The sequence below is a fragment of the Carassius gibelio genome, chromosome B3 (assembly GCF_023724105.1).
Source record: "Carassius gibelio isolate Cgi1373 ecotype wild population from Czech Republic chromosome B3, carGib1.2-hapl.c, whole genome shotgun sequence".
In the NCBI taxonomy this organism is placed as follows: domain Eukaryota; kingdom Metazoa; phylum Chordata; class Actinopteri; order Cypriniformes; family Cyprinidae; genus Carassius; species Carassius gibelio.
In genome coordinates, this window is record NC_068398.1 from 26,343,991 (window position 1) to 26,354,320 (window position 10,330).

The 10,330-nt window shown below is 38.5% G+C and overlaps 2 protein-coding genes and 1 non-coding gene across 3 annotated transcripts; all 3 read left to right on the forward strand.

The window, feature by feature from the left end:
• The first annotated feature begins 439 nt into the window (after positions 1-439).
• Positions 440-6,446, forward strand: chadla (chondroadherin-like a). Its single transcript, XM_052550690.1, has 10 exons — positions 440-608; positions 1,251-1,427; positions 1,576-1,770; positions 1,874-2,029; positions 2,667-2,812; positions 2,906-3,144; positions 3,475-3,752; positions 4,344-5,036; positions 5,547-5,713; positions 6,077-6,446. The coding sequence occupies exons 2-10, from the start codon at positions 1,269-1,271 to the stop codon at positions 6,444-6,446; spliced, it is 2,403 nt and encodes an 800-aa protein (XP_052406650.1). The 5' UTR covers positions 440-608; positions 1,251-1,268.
• A 918-nt stretch (positions 6,447-7,364) lies between these two features.
• On the forward strand, positions 7,365-7,436 carry trnaq-cug (transfer RNA glutamine (anticodon CUG)). The gene has a single exon. It is a non-coding gene; the product is annotated as a tRNA-Gln (tRNA).
• A 96-nt stretch (positions 7,437-7,532) lies between these two features.
• LOC127953577 (RING-box protein 1-like) lies at positions 7,533-9,766 on the forward strand. The gene is made up of 5 exons (XM_052552778.1): positions 7,533-7,691; positions 8,797-8,875; positions 8,982-9,052; positions 9,154-9,239; positions 9,560-9,766. The coding sequence occupies exons 1-5, from the start codon at positions 7,551-7,553 to the stop codon at positions 9,570-9,572; spliced, it is 390 nt and encodes a 129-aa protein (XP_052408738.1). The 5' UTR covers positions 7,533-7,550; the 3' UTR covers positions 9,573-9,766.
• The last annotated feature ends 564 nt before the right edge of the window (positions 9,767-10,330 follow it).

The window sequence follows — 10,330 nt, forward strand, 5'->3', positions numbered from 1 at the left end:
ACGTTCATAAGAGCACTTGACAAAGTTAGCCTCTATATAACGTTTATTATGGTTATTACTGAAAACTATAACAGTTATAGATATTGTTGAATAAATAATAAACAACTGATAAAATGATATACACCTAACCTAACCAATGGTGAATTAAATGATATAATTTAACAATCACAAACATTGTCATATCTGTCTCTTTTAAAGTTTTAGTGTATATGAGTTGTATGTGGGGTTATTATAGTGCAAATCACACCACAGACCTCACTCATTTTTAAACCCTGGCTAGTTGATGGTTTTAAGGCAAGTTGCCTGCTATTTTAAATTGAAAGAAAGGTATTTGTTCTGTAAGGTAAACGCCCAACGGTATATGGCATCTACAGGCGGGGCCATTCTTCTCTCATTCACATCAGCGAGTCAAACAGTGGAGCAGTGGAGGAGAACAGAAGGCATAGATGAAAGACTGCAGGCTAAAAGCTTAGTTGTAATATTAAACAAACAAGCAATGAAAAGTAACACCCTTGCAAGATAAAGAACATATTTCCTCATCACCGTCAAGTTTAGAGCTGCAGAATTTCCAGTTCTGGGATTATATTTAGCTTAAACCCGTATCAGAGGTGAGTTGTCATTTCTTTCATCATCTTTTTGCAGAAACAGTAGTTTACATTCAGCTCAATGATATTAAGGGTTTTCATCCCCACTCTTATCAAGTTAGGTTCTTGAAACCGTCTGAATGAGCACATTTGTAAGATTTAAAAATGAAAATGAGTAAAATACGTCTTTGTCTTTCTCCATTCATGCACTAAAGTTTGGAGCCCTGTGAAATGTGCTACCACTGTGTTAACTGTCTTAAGGTCAGGATGGGATCAGAGGTCATAATGCCAGAATTTACCTATGGTGTTTAAATACACAAGTATTATGTGGTGATTGGACTTTGCACCATCTTGTCTGTATATGAAGAGTTCAGATGCAAAAGCCTCTAAATGCCATCTGAAATTTTCATCTAAAATTAGGATTTTTATCAAGCTCCTATGCTTAGGTTGAGTCATTTTACTTTAATGACAATGTGCAGGTCCTTTTCCAGGCTATTAAAGTGAAATAACTGAACATAAATATAGGAGCCTGAAAAAAATCCTAATTTTAGATGAAAATTTCAGATGGCATTTAGAGGCTTTTGCATCTGAACTCTTCATATATATATATACATATTCTTTTCCATTATGTTCAAATAATAATCAGTTTCCTTTTTATCCCTTCAGCTGGAGGAGGACGGCACCATGAGGCTGATAGTATCACGTCTGCTTCTGTTCTTAACAATCTCTGTTCCTGCGGGTCAGACTGCAAAATGCCCACGAGTCTGTGTCTGCGACGACACAAAGCTCACTGTGACGTGTGTAGGGAAGAATCTCACACATATTCCTCCTACTATAAATGAGGTGAGTGTGACTTTCCATGTCCAGTATAGAGCACCACAGAAAGTCATCATGCTTGTGTCTTAATATCATGATCAGAGTTTACTGTCTGATCTGTGAGCAAGTGGATCAACACACTCATATGCAGTATTTGCAATGGCTTTTATCTCAGATCACAGTGAAACTGGACCTGAAGAGGAATAATCTTGGGGAACTGCCTAAAAATGCGTTCAAACACACCTCCTACCTGACCCACCTGAACCTGCAGGGATGTAGTATCCAGTCCGTCAGAGAGGGAGCGCTCCGGGGGCTTTCACGTCTGGTGCAGCTTGACCTCACTAACAACAAGATAGACATCCTCTACCAGGTATCTTCTTTAAGATGTGGAAGTGTGAATCAAATCATTCTTAGGCTGATGGTTTGAAATGTGTCTGTCTTTAGCTGTGTTGTTATCGTCTCCTCACCTGTAGGAATCGTTTGATGGTCTATCATCACTGAAGCAGTTGTATTTAGACCGGAACCGCATTGAAGAGATCCACCCTGGAGCATTTGCTGCATTAAACTCTGTAACCCTGCTCTCCCTCACTCATAACCAGCTAGTCTACCTCCCCAACATGGCATTCCAGGTACACTACCGTCAACAATTTGGGGTCAGCAAGGATGCATTAAGTAAAAGTGAAAGAGAAGACGTTTGAAATGTTGCCAAATATTCCTGCTTCAAATAAACGCTGTTCTTTTATGCATTCTTTTATTGAACATAACAGTTTCCACAGAATATTAAGCAACATGGAGATTAATAAGAAAAGTTTCCTCAGCAGCAAATCAGTAAAATTAGAGTGATTTCTGAAGGATCATGTGAGACTGAAGACTGGAGTAATGATGCTGAACATTCATCACAAGAATAAAATATATATATAATTGAAAACAGTTCATTTAAATTGCTAAATTATTTTCAAATCGTACTATTTTAATTTTAATGTTTTTTTAAACAAACAATGGCCGTCTTGTTGAGCATAAGAGACTTCTTTCAAAAACATGAAAAAATCTTACCACAATAATACTTTCATTTGAGAATATATATCTCTTTTCTTTTTTGTGGTGAATTCTAGAATTCTTTCAAAGAGTCCCATTACTTTATGTTATAATCTTTCCAATCTGAGTTTCCAATCTGAGTTTACACTGATTTTGTTGGGTGGTTTGTGTGATAATCTTCTGTTGTGAATCATTTTCCTCCTGAGTAATTCCCAATCATCTGTCTCTCAGGGAATGCTGAATATCCAGTGGCTGCGTTTGAGTCATAACTCTCTAAACAATCTGGCGACTGAAGCCTTTGCTGGTCTTCTTGCACTCACACACTTGAACCTGGACCATAATGAACTCCAGTACTTTCCTACCAAAACTATGACCAGGTAGCCACTGATTTTTGACAAACCAAATTAATTATTGTTGATTTTAGATATGCTCAGACCTTCAGAACTGACTGTTGTCTTTCTTCGTCTCAGATTGATGGAGTTGACTCACCTGGATATGAGTTTTAACCCCATGACATATCTGGTGGAGGAGAGTGTGTCCATGCCCAAACTCACACATCTGTCTCTGCACCACATGGCTCTGCAGGACCTGTCTGAATCAGCTCTGTCTCTGTCTCCTCACATCTCTCACCTAGATCTGAGCTTCAACCAGCTCCCTTACATACAGGCCCTCAAAGTGTCCTCGCAGCTCACCAACCTTAACCTCAGCGGTAAGCAGGAATACAGCATTGCCCACGGTCTCAGTATTTAGTCTGTTACAACACTAACCTTTCAGTCAGTACAATTATTTTCAGTATAAATATCAGTATAAACCAGTATAAATATATTTTATTCTAGTAATTATATGAATTTTTATATTGGAAATGTCATATAGCTATTACAAAAACAACAACACGAGCAGTAACAATAGCTGTAATTAGAGTAAAAGAGTAACAATAATTAAGTAGAGTAACAATAGCGGAATTATCATTGCATTAATATTATTGTTCAAGGTTACATTACATTTGTTCATCTTAAAAAAATAAAACATTGTCATACAGGGAACCCGATCAGATGTACGTGTTTACTGCGAGCGCTGAAGATGTGGACGCTGAGCTCAGGAATCAAGCTCTATGGGGCCTGTGCTTGGCCCCCACACCTCTCAGATGAGCCTCTACAAAATGTTCAAGAACAGGACCTCCGCTGCAGACCACATGACGAGCTGAGGCCGGATCTGATAGAAACAGAAGCAAAAGAAGAAGATGGAGAGCAAGAAAAGGCTGTGCCAGCTGCCAAGCCAAAGAAAAAGAGCAAATGCCCAAAGAATTGCCATTGTGAGGTGAGAAAGGCTCGGAAGGGCGGAGGGAATTTTAGTTATTTATTCATAATTTAACAGATTCCTTGTTTTTGTCAGTTATACAGAAATATTCACTTAAATGAATAGTTTTGAACCCAAAAACCTGCTGAAACTTTACTCACCCTCAGGCCATGCAAAAGTTTGTTTCTTCATCAGAACTGATTTGAAGAAATGTAGCATTGCATCACTTGCTCACCAATGAATCCTCTGCAGTGAATGGGTGCCGTCAGAATGAGAGTCCAAACAGCTGATAAAAACATTACAGTAATCCACAATTAACCCACACGACTATCAGTTGACATATTGTAAAGTGAAATCTTGTTTGTAAGAAACAAATATATCATTAAGACATTTATAACGTCAAACTGTTGCCGATGGCACCCATTAACTGCAGAGGATCCACTGGTGATCAAGTGATGTAATGCTAAGCTTCTCTAAATCTCATCTACATCTTGGATGGTCTGAGTGTGAGTAAACTGTCAGCAGATTTTAATTTTGGCTGAACTATACCTTAAATCTAATACATATCTCCGTCTCACCACATTTTGTGTTCTCCTCACGCTCACTATCAAGGCTGCAGTTCAGCACGCTACATGTGAGGACCGCGGCCACACTAAAGTGCCCACTGGTTTCCCTGGCAACACTCTTCTGCTTGACTTGCGTGGAAACCATTTCCATTATCTTCCTAGCAACAGTTTCCCCGGTGTCCCAGAGGTGGTGTCTCTACACCTGGACAGCTGTATGATCCATGAGATCGAGGGTGGCGCCTTCCGGGGCATGAAGGGGCTAACGTACCTCTACCTGTCCAACAACCAGCTGTCCTCCCTGGACACAAAAACCTTCGAAGGTGCCCATGAGATCATGTACCTTCACCTGGAAGGCAATAAACTCACTCGGTTTCCTTCTTCAGACACACTGGCTCAGATCCCCAAACTCCTCGAGCTGCATCTGGAGAGGAACCTGATAGCCAAACTAGAGCCTTCAGGGCTCCTCTCCCCGGTCCCCCAGCTGTCGGGCCTTTACCTCAGTAATAACACCATCACATCCATAGTGCCAAAAGCTCTGGATCCGGCACACAAGCTGGATGTCCTTCATCTTGAAGCTAATGCGCTAACAGAAGTGCCGAGTGATGCACTAGGCCACGCCCCTCGTTTGTCTGAGCTCCGCCTCTCAGGGAATCCGATTCGCTGGATTGGGCCAAGAGCGTTTTTGTCAGTGGCTGAAGGTCTGAAGCACCTGCACATTGATAGAATGAGTCTTCAGAAGGTACAGGTCAAACGACAAACTACATGAGATCATGTGATGCACTATTAAAGGGATAGTTCAACCAAAGATGAAAATTCTGTCATTAATGTCTCACGATCAATGCCCAGGAAGGTAGTAAGGATATTGCTAAATCAGTGGATCGACAGTAATTATATGAAACTACAAGAATACTTTTTATGGGCAAAGAAAAACAAAAATAACTAATTTATTCAACCAATCTTCTGTTCCGTGTCAGGCTTCAACGTGCCTCTTTCTGGGTCTTGAACGTGTCAGTTGTGTTGTTGTCTGTGCAGGGACAGAAAGCTCTGGGATTTCATTAAAACATCTTAATTCATAAAGGTTTTATGGGTTGGGAATGATGTGAGGGTGAATAATTAATGACAGAATTTTCCTTTTATGAGTGAACTATTCCTTTAAATGATAAAGAAACAACAGTTAATCCTTGCTTTTACTAATCTGGATAACAGAAAATGTTCTTTCTCTGTCTCCTTGTATGATTTGTGGTCATAGATGAGTGCGAGTTCTCTGGCAGGGTTTGGTCCTGGTCTGTTGTCTTTGTCTCTGGAAGAGAATCAGTTAGAGGAGTTGCCTGACCTTTCACCTCTTACTGGACTTCAATATCTTACCCTCAACAAAAATCCATTAATGTGTGACTGCAAATTACTTCCATTTTACAGGTGAGATATCCATCCACTCATCTGCTGTTCTGTCTTACAAATTATAGTTTATTACTGATAAAAATCACATGATGGAAATTATCATTTGTAATGTATTGTTGTTATTAAATTATTATTAAAATTATCTATTGGATTACAAATATACTATAACGGACTACTTTTTGATTACTTTTAGATTACTTTTGAGCAAAAATATATTCCATTATTTGTTATTAACACCATGAAGTATATTAAACATTACATTACGCCAGGGTTTCAGGGGATTTAAGGCTGGAAGACTTTCCAAATGTATAAAAGCAGTACAATTTCTGAAAAAAAAAAGAGTAAGGAGGAATCAATTTATCTATCTCAACTTTCTTTCAGATGGTTGAACAATGCGAGTCTGAGGGTTGAGGCCATGTGCGGTTACCCCTCTGAGCTGCGAGGTCAGTCTGTGATGGAGGCGACCATCTTTAAGAACTGTTCTGGAGAAAATGCTCCTTCCTTCAAGGAGAGCTCCATCCCTACCAAAGACCCTATACCAAACAAACCCATGCGGACCACAAAGGCCAGACCTGTGCAATCTGAGCCTAATCCTAAACCAGCAAAGCCCAAACTGACAGCGGCACCAAAGAAAAAAGAGTTTGATGAACTCAAACCAGTGCGGGCCCTGAAAAAGAACAGGCCAAACAAGAAAAAAAAGGGAAGGCGACCAAGGATTAAGTCATCAGTGAAAGTTTTTGATTTAAACTAAGTGATGTATTTATCAGGTGAAAACCTTTACTATTTAGGTAAAGCTGTTAAAGACCATTGCCACTGTATTCAGTCTTTATGCCCACTGTCCATAGTTCTTGAATGTGCAACTTATTTAAAATTATAAAACATTCCAGCAAACGTTGTTTTTTTATTTAGCATATTAGATTAGATTAGATTCAAATTTATTGTCATTATGGAGAGTACAAGTACAGAGCCAATGAAACGCAGTTAGCAGAACTGCAAGGCTATAGTTTTTTATATACATAAGTACAGAGTACGTGAAGCTATGATTAACACAATGTACAGTGGAGTTGCTATATACAGAAATTAAGCAGAGTATGCACAGAATATAGGAATGCAATGTAGGATTACATTATGAACAGCAGCAACGTAAGAATAGTGGTAATATATACAGTTGGATGAGTGTACAATAGTATTGTTAAACAATGTATTCTATGCAAAGTATCAGTAGTGCAATAATATTTTTATAGAAATGGTTTACTGTGCTTTTTCCAGTAACAAGTCTGTGTTGAGTAGACCTGAGGAACTGTGTCCAGTGTAAGTTAGATTGGTGGTGTGGAGTTCAGAAGGTTTATGGTCTTTTATATATATATGGTTTAACTCAAATAAGGGTTTTAATAATTTTTCGTATGTGTCATTTCAAATAAATCCTTTATTCAAAGAAATATTCTGAATTTCCTCACAAAGTTATATCGTTAAACGTTATACAAAGTTATAATATTTCTCAATACTTTCTGAAAAACATAACATATGTAACACACAAACATCTAACAGGAATTAATATTATGGCAAAGGTGATTGCAAAGGTGTTTGTAATGCTTAATTTTGCAAGATATGTGATAGTTTGTGCTTAGATTTGCTTTAAATATAGAAATATTTGATGTAGTGATCAACTGGTTCCATGGTGTAATGGTTAGCACTCTGGACTCTGAATCCAGCGATCCGAGTTCAAATCTCGGTGGAACCTACTGTTTTTCACTTGATTAACGTTTACTTTACAATCGATGCGCTGAGAAAATTAGCTTATCAAATACAGTATTATGGTTTAATATAAGCAGAAATCTAAATATTGCTTTATTTTATGGACAACCTGTCACTGATTATTGTTCTCACTCACTCTCGCGAGATCACACCATTATCAAACATGGCGGCCGCGATGGATGTAGACACCCCGAGTGGCGCTAACAGTGGAGCCAGTAAAAAGCGTTTTGAAGTGAAAAAGGTACAGTATTTAGACGTCGGTATTAAGTATTGATGTCAAGTATAAATACACATTTAAGACGCTTCGTCGCTTGAGAATGTCAACTCTTTCACAGCGGCGTGTTTATAATCCCCGACTAGCATCGGCGGCGCTGCACGTTCTTCTTCTTTAATAGTAATCACTTGCATGTGTTCTTAAAGTCAATTTTTCATATGTCTCAGAAATATGTAGAATTTGATATCAAGTAGACAAATGTAATTTGAACTCTTGTACATTCTGCAGCGTAATCCGAGAGGTTATTTAACCAGGCCACTATATAAATGAAACGCTAATAGAACTCACTCAGAGACTCAGTAAGTTCTTTAGCTAGACAGCATTTTTAGAATCATAGACGCATTCCAAACGTTCCATTTTGAGCACCGTAGGCGTTTTCAGAACGATAGATTTCCTCATTTTTGACGATTCGAACAGTTTTGAACTTCGTAGACTCAATCTAAGGTGAGCGTGAATTCACCAAGTACAACATGTTCCTGGTTCAACATCCTTGTTTATCCTGGAACAACATTCCAATCACCCGATCAGAATAGAGATATAACTTTACAGGAGATGTCTGTATTAGGTTTACAATCAGGATTAGGTGCTTTTACACTCTTGTTAATCATTTCACACTGATTTTAGGAATAAATTATGGGTAGGTTTAGGTTTAGGAATTGGGTTTGGGTTAAGTTTTGGACTGGAGTATTGATCCAGGATCAACAAAAGATCCTGATCCAGGAACTGCCAAGTCTTACTTGGCAAAATCACACTGACCTCATTCTAACGTTCGATTTGATCGTTTTGGACTTTACAGGCACTTTCAGGCAATTCTAACACTTTTTTTTTTAAAACACACATGGTAATCATTAGTACTACAGTGATATCACCAAGTAAATTCTGCCAGTTTTGACTTGATCTCTGTGAATGGATTGTAGATCTGTAACAGGCGTTTTATTTCCTGGTGAATTGAGATTTACATTGGGTTGGATCTCAGGGTCACTGGAAAATAAAGTAGTTTTGAATCCCCATGGAATTGTATTGTGGAGATTTGTTCGGTTGAATTAATTCCGGAAGCGTGTTTCTCTTGCAGTGGAATGCTGTGGCTCTGTGGGCTTGGGACATTGTGGTGGACAACTGTGCCATTTGCAGAAATCACATTATGGACCTCTGTAAGTATCAGCTCCCGCCTGACTGTATTCTAAGTTCAGTTTTTCGTTTAACACCATGTCAGCTGTTATTTAGTGAGTTGTTTAGGTCTAGTTCATCTTTCTTCAGGTATAGAGTGCCAGGCCAATCAGGCGTCAGCTACATCAGAGGAGTGTACAGTGGCCTGGGGAGTCTGTAATGTGAGTTTGATGACACACACAGACCAACTAACCAATCAAATGAATTCAATGTGGACTGTGTCTGTTCGGTTGTGGTATAACTGTGTGTTTTTGTTGCGCAGCATGCGTTTCATTTCCACTGCATCTCTCGCTGGCTGAAGACCAGACAGGTGTGTCCTCTGGACAACAGAGAGTGGGAGTTCCAGAAGTGAGTGATTTTGTTTCTTCGTTACAATAGAGGCAGACCAAGGAACTGTATTAAAAGGGAATCTTAGTTCACTGAAAAATAAGTCTAGACCCCTTGAGCATGCTCAGGTTAACCTGTATCATGTATCATTTTATTAAGATATAATATATATATGCAAAATACTTTTAATTCAGTTATGAGCAGCTAAACATGATAGAAATTACTCGATTACTCATGATAGAAATGCATTGTTTTAATCCCATATTTTCTGACATGCCTTTTATTGGTTGCAAACATCCATGCTTGTATTAATAATCATCTTTTGTTTCTCTGTTGTTCAGGTATGGCCATTAGCAGCCCAGTGTCTGTGCTTCAGATCCAGGATTTTCTTTCCTGAGGAGCATTTTTGTGTAGACTTCACCATTCTCTCCTTGTCAAAGGACCCGATGTTCCACATTTAAATTGTTGTGCTAGTTTTTTTATTTTTATTTCTGTGTTGTATGCAGCTCTCTGAGCTGTAAATTATAATTAAAGTCTCTGTAAATTAAGCTCTATCAGTTGCAATATTTCTGAAATCGGATTCTTGTGTTAATACAACTTAAATATTCTTATGCTGTTGTTTACATTAAGGCTTTATGCAAGAAACGGAACAAGCCCAGTCACTTCATCTCTTGTGTTAAAATAAGAAGTAATGTGGAGAGAAATCTCAAGTTAGGAGTTCAGATCTAAACATTTGAGTTGAAGGATCCTCGGGCCTATACCATGAAGTTAATTTGCACCTATTCTGGGTTTTAGCTACCATAAAATTGGCTTGGCCAATTCATTGTCATAGTAACTCAAATTCATACTGGACCAATCAGATACAAGCAGTTACGCTAGTCTGAAGGTAAAAAAAAAAAAAGTCACTCCCCAAGTTTCTCTCTCTCCAAATTAAAGGTCACTAGTACTAAAAAAAAAAACTAAAATTGTCCATCACGGTACAGGTCCCTGGTTCTCCGGTCAGTTCTAAGTTGAAGAGTTTCTACTGCACCTGGACTGTATATCTCACATATAAACAGTACTGGACTCTTACAAATCTATTAAACACAAAAGAAGATATTTTGAAGAATGGT

Excerpts from the sequence above, each read along its gene's own strand:
- LOC127953577 (XM_052552778.1), top strand. The coding sequence starts at position 7,551 with ATGGACAACCTGTCACTGATTATTGTTCTCACTCACTCTCGCGAGATC. Across the intron at positions 7,692-8,796 it reads AGCGTTTTGAAGTGAAAAAG|TGGAATGCTGTGGCTCTGTG; the intron begins GTACAGTATTTA and ends TTTCTCTTGCAG. Across the intron at positions 8,876-8,981 it reads AAATCACATTATGGACCTCT|GTATAGAGTGCCAGGCCAAT; the intron begins GTAAGTATCAGC and ends ATCTTTCTTCAG.
- chadla (XM_052550690.1), top strand. The coding sequence starts at position 1,269 with ATGAGGCTGATAGTATCACGTCTGCTTCTGTTCTTAACAATCTCTGTT. Across the intron at positions 1,428-1,575 it reads TTCCTCCTACTATAAATGAG|ATCACAGTGAAACTGGACCT; the intron begins GTGAGTGTGACT and ends CTTTTATCTCAG. Across the intron at positions 3,145-3,474 it reads CACCAACCTTAACCTCAGCG|GGAACCCGATCAGATGTACG; the intron begins GTAAGCAGGAAT and ends ATTGTCATACAG.